Source organism: Mirounga leonina, unplaced genomic scaffold (genome assembly GCF_011800145.1).
Source record: "Mirounga leonina isolate KUSES-001 unplaced genomic scaffold, KU_Mleo_1.0 Mir_97, whole genome shotgun sequence".
Classification (NCBI taxonomy): domain Eukaryota; kingdom Metazoa; phylum Chordata; class Mammalia; order Carnivora; family Phocidae; genus Mirounga; species Mirounga leonina.
Genome location: NW_023270889.1, coordinates 2279981 through 2302295, shown reverse-complemented (window position 1 = coordinate 2302295; position 22315 = coordinate 2279981). Strand labels below are relative to the sequence as shown.

The 22315-nt window shown below is 41.3% G+C and overlaps 1 protein-coding gene across 2 annotated transcripts in view; it reads right to left on the bottom strand.

Moving 5' to 3' along the window:
- The window catches only part of LOC118006558 (excitatory amino acid transporter 1), a 78986-nt gene that overhangs the window by 5629 nt on the left and 51042 nt on the right, over nt 1-22315 (bottom strand). For both annotated transcript variants that reach the window (XM_034999268.1, XM_034999269.1), the window contains 5 exons: nt 11477-11681; nt 9194-9236; nt 5148-5440; nt 2296-2529; nt 1530-1724 (listed from right to left, as the gene is read on the bottom strand). In XM_034999268.1, the coding sequence (XP_034855159.1) occupies nt 1530-1724; nt 2296-2529; nt 5148-5440; nt 9194-9236; nt 11477-11681 (970 nt within the window). The remainder of the gene's footprint in view (nt 1-1529; nt 1725-2295; nt 2530-5147; nt 5441-9193; nt 9237-11476; nt 11682-22315) is intronic.

The window sequence follows — 22315 nt, the reverse complement described above, 5'->3', positions numbered from 1 at the left end:
CATGAAAACCAAATGCAAGCCAAAAATCTGGATTTTATCTTGGTCTAGGGGAAAGAGTTGTAAAAGGCAATTTTGGGGCAACTGGGGAAATTATTCTGGAAGTATTTTAAAGAATCTTACTATTGTGGTTTTGTAAAAAATGATTCTTATTCTCAGGAGATGCATGTTGGACTATGTACACGTAAAATGTAATGAAGGGAGAGAAAGAAAAAAGCAAAAATGGTAAAATGTTATCAGTTGTTGGATCTAGGTAGATGTTTGTTGTAATATTATTTCAACTTTCCCATTTGTAAGATAATTTTTATAATAAAGAGTTGTGAAAAAACCTGACTTATTTTGATATCCAAAATAAATTGCTAATAATAATTAAACACACACACACACACACAGAGAAGAACAAAGTCTGATCTGGCTTGTGAGGCTTAAAGTCTCCCTTACACTTACTTATTGGCCTATTGTGCATAACTGACTTTCAGTAAGCAAAAACAGGGGATTATAATCGCATATACACATGCATATGCGCAGGCTATCTCCAGAAGAATATAAAAGAAATTAGCAAGCAACAGTGGCTGCCTTTGGAGAAGGAAACTAAAAAATTAGGGGAAAGTATGGAAAGGAAAATTACCTTTCACTAGACACCTTTCACTAGACACCTCAAATATAATAGTTAAAAAAGCAGTCCACAGAAATAAAATTCTCAACTTGTCAATGGGGTCTCTTATCTATTTTATACTGCCTCAAAAATTAACCTAAGAGAAAATGTTAATCCAGTTTTTCAAGTGTATTTTAATTTTTTTTGAAAGATTTTATTTATTTATTTGACAGAGAGAGAACACAAGTAGGGGGAGCAGCAGAGGGAGAGGGAGAAGCAGGCTATCTGCTGAGTGGGGAGCCCCGTGTGGGGCTTGAACCCAGGATCCTGGGATCATGACCTGAGCTGAAGGCAGACGCTTAACCGACTGAGCCGCCCAGGCACCCTGTATCTTAATTTTTTAATACTGGCAATAAAAGCTAACATATCTTAATACCTTTTAAAACTGAAGTATAATCTAACATTTTTTTAAAAAGAAATATCCATACTATGTATTCTGTAGATTCTAAAAGGAAAGAGCTAGATGTTTTATCGATGGTATATTGATAAGTCAATCCAGCAACAAGCAGTGCGTATGGCATGATTACATTAATTATACAAAAAGAGTGTGTGTGTCTAGGTGTAGGAAAAGTTCTTTATACCCCAAACATTAACAGTGGTGACCTACAGAAAGATGGGGGGTGATGGTGGCAGGGAAGCACATTTTTTTAACTTCTACATTTCTATATTATTAGAATTTCATTATTAATAAATATATATATCTGTAATTTTAAAAAATGAATAAAAATATCTAAATATCAAAAATAAATCTATTGCCACAAACCCCCAACCTCCTGTTTAGGTTTGATCCCCTTTCCAAACAGTTTCTTCATCCAATCCCCGATCACCATCTCATTTAAAGTCATTCTTAAGAATATGTGTAGAACTTTCTTCATACCTGATTGTAATGATCTGTCCAAAGTTCAGCTCAAAGTTGTTAACTTGAGCAATGAAAATGGCAGCCAAAGCCTCGTAGAGGGCGGTCCCATCCATGTTAATGGTGGCCCCCACTGGGAGCACGAATCTGGTGACACGTTTGTCCACACCATTGTTTTCCTCCAAGCACTTGAAGGTGATGGGTAGGGTAGCAGAACTGAGAATGGTTAAAAAAGGGCGTGTCAGCTGACTGTCCAGATCTTTCAGACCATGACTACGTGTTTGGTATTTCGGACAGAGTTCCTTCCTCTCCCATGTCCTAATTTAAAGGGAACTAAGTCAGCACTTGTATAAATAGAGGAACAGGATTAGGAGTGCGTGGGTTGCCTCCCTGGGTTATTTGGCAGCTCTCCTGCTCCTGGGTTCTTCCGTGAGGCATCGTTTGTGATTATTCCCCTCTCCCCACACCTGCGCCGAGGGACTCTGTCATCTTTCCCTCAGGCACAGGTCAGCTGGAAGAGAGAGATGACAGTGGGCAGGAAAGGAATAGCTGATTTCCATTTGTCTCCCCAAAGGGTATACAGCCAACCATTCCCTGAATCCCAACTAGGTCTGATGAGCACCTGCGTGAAAATACCAATTCATATGCCCTGAAGTTTGAAACCCAGAATCATTCCCTCCCCCCAACCCCCGCCCCGCCCCTCACCACCACTACAGGATTCTGGATCACAGTTAAGTTTGAGATACATTTTCTGATAGGGGTAAACCACACATATGTACATCCCTACCTGGAGGAGGTTCCAAGAGCTGTGATGAGTGCTTGCAGCAACCCTCCGATAAAAACCCAAGGGTTCTTCCGCGTTACCAAGAAGTAGAGGAGGGGCAAGACAATGACGGCGTGAATGAGCAAGCCAACGATGACGGTCACCGTGTACATGGCAAGCTGCCCCCCAATCACTCCCATGTCTTCCATCTCAACAATTTTCCCTGCAATCAGGAAGAGGATGCCCAGAGGGGCGTACCTATGTAGAAGCAACACACGCACGGTTGGAAGTCTGATTTCCAACGAGCTATTCCACAGAAGCTACCAAGTGGCAAGAAAACATGAGAGAGAGTTGATTGCCAAACTTTTTGTACCCAGGATGCTATCAGAACTTGCAGAAACTGTGAAGTTCTTTTAAAAATATAAATAGCACATAATAAGGCTTTCCTCTCACTCAGAATTTCTCTAGGTCACAATTTTTTTTTTTTTCTTTCTCCTGAGCCTATGAAAAAAGACTGGTACGGACGTTTTAAAACTCACCTCTTTTTCTAGATCACTCTCCTTTCACCCCACCTGGGTCACTTTTGTGGTCCTCAGATGCCACCCAACTCCCCCTGCCTTTTGTTCTCCTTCTAAGTACCCGGAACAGCCAGAATCCACTGAACCAATATCCAGACTTTTAGAAGCATTTCCCACATCAGAGCTGATTTTCAAGTTAAAGCAAGATGCACACAATGCCATTTCAGTGTTTTAGATTTGTAGTCATCGTTCTTAATCAAAGTCTGCTTTTATTATTTTTTCCCCACATTACACACCACTTACAATATTACTTAGCATCAGTCTTCAAATCAACTCTTAAATAAATTTACTCTAAGAATAAATTTTATGGGGGGAGCTTGGTGGCTCAATTGGTTAAGCGTCTGCCTTTGGCTCAGGTCATGATCTCAGGGTCCTGTGATCGAGCCCTGAGTTGGGCTCCCTGCTCAAGGGGGAGCCTGCTTCTTTCTCTCCCTCTGCCCTTCTCCCATGCTCCTTCTCTTTCACTCTCTCTCGCTCACTTAAGAAAAAGAAAAAAAAGAAGAATAAATTTTATGATATGGTGCAAATGGAAAACTAGTACCATTTGCCATAGATTGAAGGCAACTGTATAATAAATTCAAAGCTACTAAAATTAATAATGTGCATGTACATACTACCACGATCAGGTTATGGGTGTTCTAATTAAGTAATTATCACCCACAGGCTGCTACTGACATTTGTGATCTTCCCCCCCGCAGACTGGCAAGAAGGAACAACTGAGACACAAAATAACTCGTAGGTATGACAACCTTTGTTGCATAAAGGTCCCTCTGCCCCGCTTTCAACTCCCTTTGTCTGACGTGCACAATAAAGCACAACCAAACTCATGTTACCAAAAACAGAGGGGCCAATCACCCTTAAGGAGAAGGGTCTGCTGGGAACTGTGGAGGTCTTATTTCAAGTTGAAAACACAATGCTTCTTTTTAAAAGTCCTTTCAAAACACAGGCCAGGAAATTATAAGACTACCTGTTTTCAGAAAAGTAATAACTCAACGTTGAATGTGCAGGCGAATGTACAGCTTGAAAAGCTATATGTGAGGTTCATTCAGCAGCCTTGAATGGGTTTCTTTCATAAAAGAGGTGAAAGGTGGAGGCATTTTAATAATATGAAGATAAATGTCCACTTTCAGCTCTGCCAGGATTTCAAAGGAGGGGCCCCAGGATTTCAACCGAGGGCTCCTGTGGAGATCACATTCTGATCAGCCTTCGTGCCCAAGTTCATATCCACCTCGTACAAGCTCCTGAAAAATGGATTTCTCTGGGCTTTGGTGGCCATAAAGACAAAGGATATTTTTAATCATGTTGGTGAGTGCTTTTCCTAGAAATGGATGCCTTCCTCCTTCCAGTGCCAAGAAGGAGTCTGGATTAGAAATAAAGGATAAAGGGAAAGCAACCCCCACATGAGGCCTAAACCAATCAAAGGGTTCTCTCCCAGCTGGCGAGAATTTACTTTCCAAGGTCAATGTTCCTCTGTGAATTTAGTCTTTTCCTTTGTGCTCTCCTCTCAACTTTATTTGAAGGAAGTTTTGTTATGACTTGTGGATTGGCATTCTATAACACTTCCCATGAGTCCCTCAGGCAGGCAGCAGGACTGCCATGATTTTACATTTCTTTCTCAGGGCTAAAAACGGAGGAGAGGAGATCTTTTTCTGATGGTCAAGGGGGCCTCTAGGTCTGCTTTGCCCTCTACTGCGAATGCTCTTCTCTTGGCTCTTTGTGTGGCTAGTTTCTCCTAGTCATTTCAGATCTTAGCAAAAAAATCACCTCCTCAGAGGCCAAAATCCAAGCAAATTTTGTCCTTCCTCCCTAGTCACTTTTTATCACATCACATAAAATAAAATCTGCTGTTTTATTTATTTTTTTCACAGCACTTGTTACTAAAGCATTTGGTTGATTTGTTTATTTTTCTATATCCCTTAAAAGACTATAAGTTCCAGGACATCCTTGTCTGTTTTCTTCATTGCTATGTCCAGAGGGCATGGCATTGTACTCCTGGTATAGAGTAGACACTTATAACTAAACAGATATAGAATGAAGGAATGAGGAATGGTATCCCACCAGCCCTGGAGTAAAGGAGTAGACACCTTGTAAGAACAAGGAGGCAAACTTACTAAGAACGGCTTGCAGATGGGATCCAAGGCTACTACAGGCCCTGAAAATCATTGATTTTCTTGTGCTTACCCAAGTGAGATTGTTGCCATTGGCTATCCTGCCTGGTGGCATCTTCCTCTGTACGGAACCCATGTTGATGGCAATAAGCATCTGTATACAGTGTATATAGGCAATGGAAATACGTACCACATTATTACTGCTACCAATCTCATGATGGCTTCGTTAAGAGAATCAAAGAACTCTCTCAGGGCTTGCCCCTGCTCTTTCATGTTGCCAATCACAAATCCAAAGCACATGGAGAAGACAACTAGTCCCAGGGCATTGACCCCATTCACAGACCCTGGAACTGGGACCAACTCCTCTGTGATCCTTGTAAGAGTCTCCATGGCCTCTGACACATTGTTTATCACGGCGCCCATGAGCGTTTCATTGGACTGCATGGGCACTTTAAAGCTCCTCTTCTCATAGTTGGTTTTAAACTTAAAAAAGAAAAGGCACAACAGGGATTAGAGGTGATTTTTGTTTTCTTCTTTTTACTTGCCTGTTGTCCAAATTTTCTCTAATGATATACATTACCTTGCATTCAGAGAATAGTGTTATAGAAGGTATCTAGCATCTATCTAATCTGTGACAAACCTCTACTACTTCCTCAGCACAGATAGACAGACACACACTCAAATACAAGACAAATCATACATAACAGGAAAGAGGTATCTGGTTGAAGAGTCTGCACTAAGAAGAGTCTGAACTAAACATACACATGTGCTTTTGCTTTCTTCTGAAATCCTAATAAAATGGCTAAAATGGGCTTTTAAAAAACTGTAAATCCAAATATTCACATAGTCCCTTTACTATCTATAGGATCATGCTATGGGATCATGGACAAATCACCAAACACCATTTTGGTCTTACATCTGTGAAACAGAAATAACCACAGTGGTTCTACCTCATAGGGTTGTTGTAATGATTAAATTAAGCATAATATATGAGAATACCTTGTAAATTTTAAAGTACTACACTAAGGTTGGTTAATGGTGCTCAGTGACAAAGCCCTTCGGGGACTAGACTTAGCTGGAGATTTCAGTGAATATTAAAAATTTAAAACCCCCCTATGCACCCCTATGTTTATAACAGCATTATCTACAATAGCCAAATTATGGAAGCAACCCAAGTGTCCATCAGTAGATGAATGGATAAAGAAGATTCCACACAATGGAATATTATTCAGCCATAAAAAGAATGAAATCTTGCCATTTGCAATAACATGGATGGATCTAGAGAGTATAATGCTAAGCAAAATAAGTCAGAGAAAGACAGATACCATATGATTTCACTCATATGTGGAATTTAAGAAACAAACAAAGGAAAAAAAAAGAGACAGAGACAAACCAAGAAACAGACTCTTAGCTATAGAGAACAAACAGATGGTTATCAGAGGAGGGGGTGGGAGGGGATAAGAGATGGGGGCAATAGGTGATGGGAATTAAAGAGTACACTTATCATGATGAGCACTGAATAATGTATAGAACTGTTGAATCACTATATAGTATACCTGAAATTAATATAACACTGTATGTTAACTAGATTTAGTTATTTATATATATACATACATATTTATTGTATATGTTATACATATACTAATTCTAGTATACTAGTATTAAAAAATAGTGAAATTAAAAAAAATTAAAATCCAAAAACAATGGTCTTCAAGGCATTTCTGACAATATCAAGGCATTTCTGATAATATCAATAGATGCTTGATTAATAGTTGAGGACAACAACCCAATTCTCAAGTCTATAAAGGAATTTCTCTTCTTACTCAAGTTAGTCCTTTCCCAACAGCTTCTGCATAGATGTCCCAGACAGAAGACGCAGAGTATATAACTGTGACCATATAAAACAGTTAAGCCCATCCATTTATGATTTTAATGAGAGTAGAATTCCTAGCCTTTATGTTGATAGTAGTAAAGGATCAGAGAGTAATGATGTACGGATGTTGACTGGATCTACAGTCTATGGGAAGAACGCGCAGCTGTACATGAAGTGCTGGGCCATTTCTCTACCAAGAGTGAATGGGAGACCTTTTTGTCCAGTGGGAAACAACCACTCTCAAACAAGGACATGGCCAGCTGTCAATACTATGGACACATCCCTGAACAATCACTGATACTGCTGGTAATTCTAAATAACAAAGAAACTGGCCCGTTTTGGTCTCCTGTTCCAGTCAACTCTCAAATCTCTATTTCATTGGGATGCTTTAGGCATTTTATGGATTGTCTAGGGTAGATTTCCCATCCTGATTAGCCTTTCCTATGGCTCTAACTCTTTCCCCTTAGACACAGTTTGTAGCCTACAGAAATTGCAACCTCATTTGCATTCTGGTCTAAGACAAATAGATCTGGGAGGATACATTTGCTTCCCTTTCAAAATCCTGTAAATGCAGTCCAAAACCAAATACAATAAATCTGCTCGAGTCAGCACTTTCCCCAGTGCTGCTAGAAATCAGCATTTTTGATGTTGCCCAGTGCCAACTGACTAAGTAGAATAGTCAGCCCCATGGTGCTGGGGTTGGCTGGTTGGATTGAAAGGGGTTTATTATTTATGGTTATTGCAGGTTTTGAATAAAGAAAGTTTGATTTTGGCTTCTTAGACTTTTTTTTTTTTTAAAAGAAAGGATTCTGTTTGAATTTTGCAGTGTGTGCACGGATTACCTATTAAAAATAGTCGATAACACTGGGGAGGGTATGTGCTATGGTGAGCGCTGTGAATTGTGTAAGACTGTTGAATCACAGACCTGTACCTCTGAAATAAATAATACATTATATGTTAAAAAAAAAAAAGAAGAAGATAGCAGGAGGGGAAGAATGAAGGGGGGGGATTGGAGGGGGAGACGAGCCATGAGAGACTATGGACTCTGAAAAACAAACTGAGGGTTCTAGAGGGGAGGGGGGTGGGGGGATGGGTTAGCCTGGTGATGGGTATTAAAGAGGGCACGTACTGCATGGAGCACTGGGTGTTATACGCAAACAATGAATCATCGAACACTACATCAAAAACTAATGATGTAATGTATGGTGATTAACATAATAAAAAAAATAAAAAACAAAAAACAAAACAAAAAAATAAAAATAGTCAATAAAAGTTAACAAAAAAGGTGGGGGAACCATAGGGGTGACTTGAATGTATAAAAGTTCGTCCTCCATGGTGTTGGAGTTTTATTTTGTTTGCTTTAGAGATCTTAAGCAGAAGGGTTAGGGAATTACAACTAGGGGGAAGTGACACCATCTGGAGAAATGTCCGGAAACTATTATTTAACCCAGAATGTCTAATTATTTTCCTTTTAATATTTTGGGCAACAAAGCTTTTTTATTCAGGTGAAGTTAGAATGAACTTTACCCCCTAACAGTAAAGTTGTATCCATAACACAGAGAGCCAAGCATTGCATGTATATAGGCTAAGAGGAACTGGACCTCACTATAGCTTCCAGGCGAGTGTTTCATCCCTTTCCAGGAAGCAGAATGTAGGAGCAGAAAAAGATAGAATTTGGAGTCAACACAATGGTTCTGAATTCTGGATCTACCATTTATTACTTGTGAGATCTTGTGCCTATTAAATACTCCTTCTGAATTAGCATAGATGAGTTGCCTCATCAATGAAATGAAGACAATGATACCCATCCCATTCATGCGAGGACCAAATGTAACATTAGTGCTTGGCACACAGCAGGCATTGGAGAAATGATGATGCCATTTCTGATATGGTTCCTCCTTTAGAATCCATAAGACCCTTAATAGATTTTTTAAAAACAACCCGTTGATTTTTTAAATTAAACCCAGAAACTTGAATAATCTCCGTAATCTTTAAAGCAAGTTGAAAATGTGTCTTATACTGGAGTTTGTTTACTTGGTGGGCTTTTGTGTGTGGAATGTGGGGGGCGTAGAGAGGGAGGGAGTGTCCTGATTGGCCTTCTTAATAATTAACAGAGACTCAATGAGTTATTTGTATGCAAGACTTAGAGTATCTGGCAACTAATTAGCCTTCAAAACAAGGTAAGACCTCTCCACCCCCCCGGCAAGTTCCTCAGAAAACCCTAGCGCTTTCCATCTCGTTGGCAAAAGAGTGTTTCTTATTGCAGAGAAATGGAAAAAAAAAAAATAAACAAGAGGGTCCCACTCTGTGCGGTAGGCCAAAGAGGAATTTCAGAAGTGATTTAGTGGCTATAGTGTGTTTACCTGTTTAAAGCAGGCTTCCACCAGATTTGGAGGGAACATATTCCTGCAAAGAAAATAATTGTCATTTGAAAAATTTCTCAAATAATAAGTTTGCTTCTTAAATACTTTTTCATGGTGTCCAAGGTAAAGATTGTATTGAACTAAGCAGCAAATGGATAAAAAGAAAGGTTTTGGTGGATTTTATGACTTGAAGTGGGACATATGGTTATCCCTATGTGGGGCCCCTGTTGTTCATATTTTTCAGGGAAGTCGCAAATTCAACTCATCTGCCTTTTGTCAGACAATGGGATTTTTTTTTTTAAAGATTTTATTTATTTATTTGAGAGAGAGAGAGAGAGCACATGGGGGGGGGAGGGTCAGAGGGAGAAGCAGACTCCCTGCTGAGCAGGGAGCCCGAGGTGGGACTCGATCCCGGGACTCCAGGATCATGACCTGAGCCGAAGGCAGTCGCTTAAGCAACTGAGCCACCCAGGCGCCCCAGACAATGGGATTTTTAAATTTGGTCATTATCTCATCAAATCCTGCTCCCGGGAAGAACCAAAGTGAGAATGGGAAGAACCAAAGTGAGAATGGAAACACCCTTGGTTATAAACATTCTGGTTAACTGAGGTATTATTTAATAGTGGCCCTTTTGATATTGTGCCATGTGTCCAGGGACCAGATGTTCTGAATCAAATGTCATGGTCAGACTGTGGAATTTTGTTCTCCATAAAGTCCTCCCAAAGGCCAGCTGGGGGATGGGATATCGACTCCGAATTGCTGGAGCTTTTGAGGCTCTTTGGTGACCAATGGAAATATGGTTCACAAAATTTGAACTTGTGGTCCATGTGGCAAGGTTTGTCACTTTCTCAGAGCAGTGTTTTGAGTTCATGGTGGAGTTCAAGGGGCCACAGTCTAGCTGCAGAGTCTCTAACCAGCTGTGTGAACTTGGCCAAGTCACTACACCCATTTAGGTCTCTGCTGATTTATCTGTTGAAGAGAAGATTGGAATAAACTATCATTAGGGCTCCAAGGTTGAAGACTTTGGGCCAAGGAGACATGGCCCAGGAAGTTGCAGAGCCTGAGATTCCAGCAGTTGTGGGCTATCAAAGTCATGTTTTAACGTCATCAACTCTTGTCCCTTTTCTTCTTATTGCCTAGACAATCCTGTTTCCTTTTCCTTCCTATCTGTGCTCTCTGGGTCTGTTTATATAAATCTTGATAGAAATGTGAGTTCGGGAGATGTCAGGAAAAATACTTGAGCCAAGTGCCTGGTGGGGATAGGCTACTCATACACCTACCACTGGGGCAAGGAGAGGCAGAAACACACAGCACTCTGATGGATCAACCAGACTTGGGATGATAAGATCCCAATTCTTCAAACAAGGAGTAGAAATTATACAGAAAGAGAATATAATAAAATACTCCTAACCTAACCTACCTGATGGTAAAGTTCATGGAAAAAATGGTGAAAAGCCTTAAAGCTTCCTATTGCTGGTGGTGCTTCACCATCCCTTGTAGGTTCCCTTAACCCTGCCTGTACCTTTCCAAACCCCTTTCGCTGATTCTTTTGAATATGCAATATGCTTCCTGCCAGGATCTGACTGACGCAAGGGCAGGTGTGTAGAGAGGGCGAGCAGGAAGGTGCCAGGATCAACCTCTGGTTTACTTCACAGTTCTGTGTGAGATGACTCTACCATCAAGTCTGTTTCAAGTATTAGATAAGACTCATTTGCAATCGGTGTCTGGTTTGTACACAAAAAAATGCTAAAGAAGCCATCCTTTAATCCTTTATTGCTGGCCTGCCAAATCCGTTCTTCGTGACTAGTATAAAAGGAAGACCTTAGAATGGGTATGACCAGATGATCCTTAAGGTCCTTTCTGGACAGAAACTGTTGTGCATAATGGATGATGATACAGATGACAAGTTCCGCATTAGAAGAGTCCAATCAACAGGCTATAGTTGAATAAAAACTAGCCTTAAACAGCAAGACAGTAGGGTAAGACTTATTAATATTCCAAGGTAAGCTGCATAGTGGAGAGGAGAACTGAGTGATCAGATTCTGAATCCTAAAAGCAAGGCACTCAAAATCAATACCCCCTCTCTGCCCTTCTCACCTCTTTCCCATTAGATCAGAAAACAAAACCTGTAACTTCTGTTAGAAAGAAGTAAAAATGTGACCTCCATTTCAAGCCCCGCAAGGCTGGTTCAGTTAGACAACTATTCTGCAGTCTGACTAGCTCCCCCAAAAGAGGGGCTGGGTGTCAAAATACATCCAAAGGGGTGGGCTTGCAAGGACATACCTGATCAAGTCCAGGAAGGCATCTGCAGCAGTCACTTGAACAATTTTGCCTTCTCTGTGCATGTTTTCCTTTGTGCCCTTCCCGGGATGGATGATGATGACAATGATTATGCCAATCACCACAGCAATGATGGTTGTAGTCATGTAATAGACTACTGCTCGCATTCCCATCTTCCCTGATGCCTTACTATCTAGGGCCGCCATTCCTGGTAAAGGCAAACAGAAGGAGATTTTCAGGAAGTCAGTCCAAAGAAGTCTCCAGAGGAAGGTAATGGGGACAGTAATTCCTTCTACACCCCCTTACCCTCATTCCACCCAGCAATGGGATTTTACACAAGTTATGAGAACTTGGCATCAGATTTCATCAGGGCATCATAAAAGGTGAAGGAAAAAAGCCAAAGAACGGCCAGTCATCAGCCGTGGCAGCAAACATCTGATCACCTGTTTCCTGCGTCAAGAGTTGATTTCACGTGGCTCTCTAATGATTTAAAAGGGCAATCAAATTCTTTCCTAGGTTATTACTGGTTGGGGAAGCTATGAGTGTAAATAGTGAGTAGTGTGTGTGTGTGTATCTGTAGATGAAGAGATGCTCAAAAAAAATTTCTGGCAGGATAACCTGAGCATATCTCAATTCACTGTGGTGACTCACATGGATAAACTGGCATTAAATTATTTTAAAAGACTTATTATTTTATATGTGTACTTGGGAGTCTTTTCTTTGATGTTTTTATGCAAAATGTAAGCCTTATTCTGACCACCTAACAACTTATCGTCAATTTGCATTTAAATTAGACATTGGGTTATAAAACCAAAGTTCTCAAATAGTTTCTCTGTGGTTTCCATTTCATCTCATCTCATCAAAATTAAAAAAAAAATTCTCTTTTTTGGTGGGGTTCTTCTCATGTTTCCACCTTCTCCCCTGGGCATGGAGTACCTCATCTCATGTTAAACATCTTCGCCCTCTCGTTTTCAGGACATCTTCAAAGTCTACCTCAGGCGAGGTGTTATATCCTAGGTAAAAAAGGAGGTGTGACTTTCAAGATTTCCCTTCCTGCTCTAGCAAATGGAACATATCTTAATGTCTCTTGGGGTGGTAAAAAATTGGGAATGACACAAACCCCTCAAAAGATTAGATTATACACAGACCTGTACCCCTGAAACAAATAATACATTATATGTTAATTAAAAAAAGATTAGATTATAATAATATGGGCTCTTCTGTTTCATTAGCTATTTCTTCACTTTTCTTCTTTCTTTCCCTTCCCTAATCTCATGGAAACACTAAAATCCAAGTATAGTATAATCCAATCATAACGAAGGGACTATTTTCTTTACTATTTAAAAATTGCATTTTTATAAATGTATTAAAAGGTTATACTGTACTCCAAAGATCAGTATCAGATTCTTATAGTGATTTAATCTTTAGGTAGTGACTGTTCATACCAACATATTTAGAGTAAGGTAAAATATTGAAAAAAAAATAGTACCCATGATAGGGCTGGGTTTGCCCCCAAAATGTGATATAATGTTAATTCCCATGAGAATTGAATTTATAATTTATAATTTCATTTATATTTGAATCATATCATTCATAATTTTCATAATAAGCACTTACTTAGTACCTGATATGTTCTTATTTTTAACAACAACCCATAGCACAGGTTAAAAACCACTTAAGTGACTAAGGTCGTAGTCAACACCAAGTAAAATGGAGTGGGTACTTGAACTTTGCTCTTATGTCACTGATTTTCATATACTCTCTGCCCTTGAGGAGCCCAACTGCAGCTCCCGCAAAGGAGGCCCACTTTGGCTTTAACGCATGAACTTAGCTTCTCTTACCCTTGCCCTGGGTTTCTTGAAGCCCAAGGCTGAATTTCCATTTACTGGGATGGTGCCACTTCAACACCTTGCCAGCCTTAAAAATGGGCTAATCTGTTCTCAGTCAAATGTCCCATCCCCCCATTTTCATCCCCAGGTCTGAATCACATCTCAAATATCTTGGCTTCCTGCGCTTGCAATAATTTCCCTCAGAAGGGGCCCACTCTTTTCCCCATTATTGCCTGAGCTTGTCACCACTGAAGCCTGAAATTCTTCGGCGGCGAGTGGTGTGGGCACAATAGACCGGATATCTCTGCTAGGGGGTACGAGGCAGCAGTATTTTCTTCCTCCGAGATGCTTTCTTTCCCTCTCGCCTTCTATTCTGTGGTGCTGTTCCGTTCTCACGCCAAGTCTTCTCTGACGTTCCTGCCCACTACTCCCGACCTATAGCTATTCAGAGAGAGCGCTAAGTGGTCAAGGCAGAGCACTGGAAACCAAAGTGGCAAACAAAGGAGGAGGCCTAAATCTCCCTCCCTCCCACTGCGGGGGTAGGGATGGGGGTAGTTATCCCAGAGTCCACAGCTACAAGGCTATCAACTCGAAGAAACAAAGCTTCTTACTTACAGGATTTTTTTTTAAATTAAAAAAATGAAAACCAGTATGAAAGTATTTTCTCCACACCTTTAAATTCTGAAATAGCTGAAGACAACCACCAAGGCATTGTTTTTAGCAGTGATCCCAGAAGGAGAACTGGTAGTCAAATGAGAGGCCTCACCAACCTCTACATATTGACCCTTTTCCTTTGCAAGAGAATAAAGCAACAGCTGCGATTATTTCAGCCAAGGAAGGAGGGGTGTGTTTGGGGGGGGGTGGAGTATCTTCATGAACCAATTCTCCATGTAGGTCTGTTCCCAAGAGGGGGCCCTGGTGTCCCACACGGACTGCTTGCCTTCCTCCGTCCCTGGTCCCCCATCCCCTCTCCCCACCTGCCAACTCTGACCACTCCGCTCTTCTCTGACACAGGCTCGTAAAACTAAAGGGACCACCATGAACAAGGTCACACACTGTCGTGAGGGCAAGAGCAGGATGGATGTGGACAATCTGCCAGACACAGGGCCTGAAAGAGAATGGTCCTGATAATGGTGGAACCAGGAAAATGGAGGACGAGCTCCGGAAGACAAAACCTAAGGTGAACAATGTCTCTCTTCCTCTCCCTTACTTCCCTTCCTCTCTTGCTCTCCCTTACTCAAACTCAGTGAGCATCTCTGTGCCCTAGCCTTGAGAAATCCGAGACAAAGCCCTACACCAGAGACTACACACAAATGTCAGAGTGTCTGGGGGCAAGGGCAAAGTACTGAATCACTTTGTGGAAAAGGGAACTTTGGCAGGAAGTGCCCTAAATATTTAGGAAGGGAAGATTTTAATTGAGCCTTGTCACTTTAAAATGGAAGAAAAGGGCACTGGGGCAGGGGAGACAGGTGGTCACTTGGGTGTGTAGGTACTGATGGGAGTGTGTTACGACAACTATGTGTTTGTCTAAACATACACTGGAGAAACACATTCCAGAGCAAGTAGTAAAGATAATGATCTCGGCTGGTCTCTTTTTCTTCATTTGATCTGGGTTTAGCTAAACCAGACCCATTCAAGACAACCTGACATCTTTATTATGAAAACAATCTGCCATCAGAATTGAGACCCTCTTGAAACCCAAGAAATACTATATGGCAGCATTGCTACAAGTGCTGGGACCGGTCTTCCAATTATAATGCCATGTTTGTTCTGTTCATATGTTTGATATATTTTGAGTTAACTTTTGTGCTAGTTCCCTAATTCACTCACAAAATCCCACCCCCAGTCAATGGCACATATTCATCCAATTTCATGACGACTGGAGGTTGTAGATGTCATTGATATCATTTTAAAGGTGAAGATACACAAGAGCAGAGAAGTTAGGTAACTTGTCCAGTGTTGCACAGCTAGCAAATGGCAGTGGCAGAATTCGAACCTGCACTCCCAAGGGATCACCCTTTCCCCTATACCTCTCTTTTAATGGACAGGCTGGAGGAAAATTCCATGGCAGTAGATCACTGAAGAAACTCTAGCACATTACTCAGCATTCCCTACCTTCAGAGGAAGTGCATTACACTGGTCACCCGAAGGACTAGCTAGAGAACTAATCAATTAGTACAAATTTCTCATCGTTTCTAGAAAAACAGCCAAGAGCATATTCTAATGGAGCATGGAGGATCACGGATACTTGCTGGCTGTGGGTACATGAATCTTATTTTCCTTTCTAAAAACCAACCCATCAAGATCCAGTCATCAGGGAAGCAATCCATCGATCATTTCTGCAAATCTATTATACATGAATCTTATTTTCCTTTCTAAAAACCAACCCATCAAGATCCAGTCATCAAGGAAGCAATCCAGCGATCATTTCTGCAAACCTATTACATGTTCACCGATGAGTTAAGCATCTAAAAGGGATTAAACACACATTTTTTAGAATGTAAAAGATAAAGACTTTGCTTCAGAAACCTGGGTATTTTAGGCAGCAGTCACTTTGAAGAGAGAGGAAGGAAGAGAAGAGAGTTTCTTAGTGCAAATAGGTAAATATGCATTTACTTCTTTATTTATAAAAACAGTCTTTTGGTAATCAGTTTGGCATTAACAAATATGCACCACATTTGTAGGTTTTTGCTGGGATGGAGTAGGGAGGGAGGGTCTCATAAATACGTAAGTGGAACTCTGTAAGTCTGTATTGTAAATTAGATTTCTTTTGGTATAATATTTGGTATGACTTCTTGGATAAATGAAATACGCATTCAGAGAAGTATAAAAGGATAACATATAAATAATGTCAAGTTCTCTCTTATTTGCATGGATTTTATTCTCCCATCTGCTAAAAATCCATGTTTTATCCATTCATGTGTTTTACTCCACTTCCCCCAATAATTCCTGTCTCTGGTTTTGAAAATTGAAATTTAAGGATGAAGCCTTCTGTGATGAATTGTCTTTCTACTCATTCTCATGGTGTTTCATTGTTCTTCCAGGGACTGGACCAGGCCCAGAAAGAACAGAAAATCAGCAACTGCTGATTCAAGAATATTGTCTGTTTCGGTTTTTGCTTTATTTTAGAGGCACCCCTTCTCCACAATGGGCTTCTCAAATGCTCATGTAATGAAAGCCGCCTGTTCTCCATCCTCCTAGAATTTCAGGATGGGCAAACTTACAACAAGGAAGTCAAGGAAGAGCTCCAGCATGTCATTTGACTGTAAGGTGCTGATTTTTTTTTAAGGAAAGTTAAATTCTAAAAATACAATATACTTCCTATTTACAGATTGAAAACTGAACTCTTGTATCCTAAAGCAACTGCCCACTGCTGGAGGAAAAAGGGCACACTGGAACCCTCAGAAAGGAGAGTGAGCAAGAGGGTCAAAAAGCTCGGAGGAGAGGGAGGGAAGGGGGCGCGGGGGGTGGGGAGCGGCGGAGGGAGCGAGCATAAAATAAATCATTTTAAATCTGTCTAAAAGTATATTACGTTTTTCTTCACTAAACTATTTTCTTCTGGCCCCTTTATAGACTCGATCGTAAAACAAGTAAAGTTCTATGATTCTGTGGCTTGTGGAACAGAAGAATCTTTCAAAGTTAGGTTTGCTAATGATTGTATCACAATTTTGAATCACAATTAATAAGCAGGATGCAGCCTCAGAACTTAATCTCAAAGACAACAGTTAAACTACTTAAGGCCAACCTCAGGCATTTTGTTTAAGTGTATTCTTTTTTTTTTGCTCAGCGATTAAGAGTTTAGGCTCTGAGGGGCGCCTGGGTGGCTCAGTCGTTAAGCGTCTGCCTTCGGCTCAGGTCATGGTCCCAGGGTCCTGGGATCGAGCCCTGCATCGGGCTCCCTGCTCGGCGGGAGGCCTACTTCTCCCTCTCCCACTCCCCATGCTTGTGTTCCCTTTCTCACTGTGTCTCTCTCTCTGTCAAATAAATAAATAAAATCTTTAAAAAAAAAAAAAAAAGAATTTAGGCTCTGAGGTAAGAATACCTGGATTGCACTTTTGGCTCTGGTAGCTTATGACCTCTGTAAGCCTCCGTTTGCTCATCTGCAGTATGGGAATCCTGACAGCCCTCTCCTGCACTGGCATTAAAGGGACTTTCGTTCCAAAAGCACTTAGCATAGAGCTTGGCACAGAGTAAGGATTCAACAAATGTTAGCTGTTATTATTAAGTAAGCAGAACAGTAATAAACAAGCTATTCACTAAGTATTATTTGCCTTCTCTAAGCCTCCATTTCGTCTAGACAAGAAGCTAATAATATTTATACTGCAAGCTTAGGGAAAACTTACATGAAGAATCCAGACAAAGCAGGTTCTTGATAAATGCTACTTACCGTATGTCTCTCTCTACTAAAATTTTAGTGCCAAGAGAGCAGAGCCATGTGTTTTATTCACTAATGTAGCCTCAGTGGCCATGGAACGGCGCCTGCACAAGAAGTATTTGTTGAATAGTCATTCTTATCACCGCTGTTGTTGTTATGCTGGGGAGAGGCCACACACACTCTTTTTTTTTTTTTTTAACATTTAGGTTAGGTTACTGTGAATTGCAATTACTAAAGTTGCTTTTGTTTAAAATACTCTGAAATTTGGATTTGTCAGTTTTAGTTGCTCTTCCCCCAATTAATCCAAAATCGGTTCATTCTATCTTGGAGAATGAGAGACAGCCCTGGTGGGGAAAGAGTGACTCAGCATCACCTGGAGCTTCATTTCCAGAGCTGGGGGTGAGGGGTGGGGTGGGGAGGAGGTGTCACTGGCAGCAAGGTGTCCGGGGATGGTCAGGAAGGCAGAAGGCTGGCACACCTCTACTAGTCACCACCAGGAGCACCCTCCCTCTTTCCCTTCCTTCTCCCTCTCCCACTCTGTATTATTTTCCCTCTTTTACTACCATGAGGCAGTCTCGCAGATGAGCCTATATAAGTAAATGCTGAAGTCCTATCCGTCCACATGTTAACAGAACACTGAGTGAATAAGTGAAAAACACACCGAAGGGAATGGAAGAGCGGGATAGGGGTCTAACACGTGCTTATGATGCAGCTCATGGGTTATGACTAGTATTGTTTTCCATTCATGAAAGAGAACAGAATAGGAAATACTAAAGGGTATCACCTGTGGTAAAGGTAAGTATCAGTTTGTGAAACTTTTTTCAGCTATCTGTATGTATTGTGCGTGGCTGGGTCACAATGTAAATACATTTGTGTTTTTTCCCCTTTTTTTGGAGGGACACCCAGATATGAATACATTTGTATTTTATCTGTAGGTTCTAGTTAAAAAAAAAGGAGTTTGCAAACACTGGTAGATACCTAGTTAATAGGAGAGGCTTTACAAAGGAACCATGAGCTATGGTCTCTCCTTCCTGTCATCCTCGCTTCTTATGACTTTGGACTATCCCCAGCACCCAAGCATTTATTTCACCAAGCTAGTGGAGACCAAGGAAATAAGGGAGCTGATGTCTAATATCTGGTCAGTTGAGTTGAACAGAAATTCTGTAGACATTGTAACGAGAAGTTTGAGAATAGATTCGTTTCACGCAATTTTGAGCAAAGAGGCATTTAATCAGTGATTCTTAGTGAAGAAGAGTTAAACCATCTCCATAAGCAGATGAGAAAAATTTTGTGGAATTCACAGTCAATTAAATCACAAGTATCTTCACAGGGGTTTTTGCCCTGGCCAAAATTTCCTTCCCATATAGCTGTTTATAATGTCACAAAGCTTGATATTTCATTTGCCTATAATATCACTTAGTTTTATGAGGTTATATTGCATAAGAATGACAAGGAATCTTCTTTACGAATTTATTGCTTGTGATAGCATATAATTTGTCAGGCAAATTGATTTTTTAATTTGACCCTTAAAACTGTCAACAAAAGTCTCCCTTTGAGTTCCACTGTTCACTAGTAAAACGAACTGTGGAAAGGCAAAAGGGAAACATTCTATTTTGAAAGACTGTTAAATAGAAAAATCCCAGGGGAGCAGACAATATTATTAGTGGCATAAAAAGTCACATAAATCACCCTTTATCCTCAGCCTGGTAGGACCAAGCACACAATCCCTTTTTCTCTGGTTATTGCCGTCCTCTGAAAATGAACCTTCATACGGGGAAGCAGTGAGGGGAAACCGATGCCCAACTTTAACTGCTGCTACCTCCAATATCAAAGAGCATCCAGTGGCCTCCTTGACCTTTGGGGTGGAGAATGTTTCTCCTGGGTTACCAGCTGGTGAGGTCCTCTGAGTGGTCAAGTTTGCTTTTCTCTACACTAGTCTTAACCATCCAACAGACTCTCATTACAGCCTCCCACAGCCCTGCAGTCACTCCAGTGATGCGATCTGCCAGAAAACCCACCACGGGGACTTCCTCTCTCTCTCAGCCAAGGTCTCAAGAAAACCTCGGAAGAGCCAGCTCTGAGAGTCACTTCTCAGGCACACAGTTGCCAGCATAAGACCCACCGAGAGGTGATTTAGATACCCATTTACCCTTCACATTAGCCCATCCTTCGCTCACGGTATTGGAATGTGCTGCACAATATGCTTTTCTGAAGAGGAACCAGGGAGTAATTCATCTTCTTTATGTGTGCTAAGCAGAGCAAGAGGGAGAGGAGAGCGGGACCCATGATGGGCTGGGGAGTAGTGATTAGTAACAGCTGACAGCCTCAGACCAAGACCCTTTCTTTGGTTACCTCATTGTAATAGCCGAGCACAAAGGAATGACTGTCCTCTCGCCAAGATTTAGAAACCCAGGACTGCAGAAAATAGCAGCTAAAAGAAAAAGCGTGGGTTGGGCCATGGAGACGAGGGGCTGATCAGACCAACTCTTGGTTTTACCTGTGAAGCCTGGCTTTGAAAAGAGGCCTCTATCATGGGCAAAGATGTGCCAACACGCAGTTGGCCATCAATCAGCCCCCGCCAGGACCACCGATGTGACTGGGGAAAGTAGGTGACTTCACTCACAGTAGAAAGACCGTGTAGAGAGCAGCAAATTGCTTCAGTTTAAAGAGAGGAAGTTCTTTGAGGGCCGGAGCTCCAGCCCCCTCTGCCCTTTTCCCCAAAGAATCATGATTTACAACCAACCACTGGATGAGTAGTTTGCAGTTTCCAAAGCAGCTCTCTTTACTTTGGATTGAATTACTTGCTGTGGAAAAGACCTCTACGTGCTGGGTCCCATGCGACTTTCTTAGGAAGACGATGGTCAAGACAGCATGTTTCCCGGCTGACAGAATGCTGAGTGGGACTGAATTCCACAACTGGGCCAGACTTGTCCAAAGTTAATCAAAAGGCATCTCAAGCTGACTGCAGAACATGTCAGACTCAAGGGGTTCCCTTTCTTCCCACGGAAGGCCTGTCCCTCACAGGAGAAAAGGAATTGAAAGCCTCATAGACATTGAAAGCAACACATGGACATTAAAAACCAATTCAACCTGGCCCCGATTCCCAGAACAGCTGAGACAGGAGTGTGTCTCCATGTCCTGAAATGAGGCTGGGAAGCAGCAGAGATTCCTGGGGCCAAAGGAGCCTTCCCCGTGGTTGCAACCCAACATCCACCCCATTCCTTGCCATCAAATGATTCTGGAACCATAAGCCAATCTGAGAACTTGGAAATGGACTGAGGTTAAGTTTGTGGCTTGAAACTGAAATTAACATACTTTAAAAAGATATATTTCTTATATAAAAAAAGAAATGATTGAGAATAAAATGCGTTCCCTTCGGCTATTCTCTAAATTAAATCCAGGACATGGGATCTTATATACAATATACAAGAACAATTTTTAAAAAATTTTACTCCACGTTCTGGCCAGTGAAGAGAGCATGCCAAAGGAGTCTTTAGGGGACAGAGCTGGGGTTGAGAGAATGACAGAAGGGGAGAGAAGAGGGAAAGCATGGAATGGAGAAAAAGTTCAGTGGGTGCTTTTATCTCAGTCAGCATATTTCTTGGGCTGTGGCCAACACACCCCTTTTCAGTTCTGATTAATTTTCTCAGCATTTAAAACTTCCCATCAGTTGTTCTTATCTAATCTATAAAGGAATAGTCGCACCCAGGGAGTGGGAGATTATGCTCCCAGCTACCTGACCCGAACAATAAAGCAGTATCACTTCACTAAGTGAAAAAGACTGTCGCAAACTCTAGACGTGGTTGGCTTCCCTTACCTCTGCCTGAAGTGTAGTAAGAGAACATTTTCTCCCCGAAACAGGAAAAGCTGCGTTTTTTGCCCCCTGGGCCAAGGGCGACAATGGAACGGAGTTATTCCTGATATAGTCCACCAGGAATGGTGCAAGACTGTTGCAGCTTTTCCCTTCCCCTGAAGGGAGTTGTTTCTGCCTATTCTACCTCAGTTTTGTAACCCCTATGTATGTAGTTTCTATGTGCTTCTCAGTTTCATATTTTGATGCTTTTTTCAAGGGGTATTAGAAATTCCTGTAAGTTCTCCAAAGAAAACTATGGGCAGCCCCTTCTCTCCAACTCCACTTATCCTGAATAGACTTCAGGGATCCAGGAAGGTGGCAGAGACAGAAAGTGAAATGGTGTTTGGTTGAATTGAGACTGATGTTGCATAGGTTGGATTGTAAAAATTATTCTTTAACTTGGAAAATGGGGATAGGGTGGAGAACAATGTAATCGCCAGTGCTTGGGAAAAAAACAACTACTGGATGGGTCTTGAGTAAAATCTGGTAACATTAGATGGCAAAAAACTCCCCCCAAAACCAAAAAAACCCCCCACAACAACCCCAAAAATCCACCACCAAAAAAACCCATCAAAAAACAAAAAAGAGAGAGAGGGGAGTGAACTGGGGACATTGTTGTTAAAAAGGGATAGGAGATAAAAAATTTATAAATAAGGTAAATGAAAATAGGGTGCAAAACTGAACTCAAATGAATGATCTATTTTTAAAAAAAGATTTATTTGTTTGACAGACAGAGAGCACAAGCAGGGAGAATGGGAGAGGGAGAAGCAGACTCCCCACTAAGC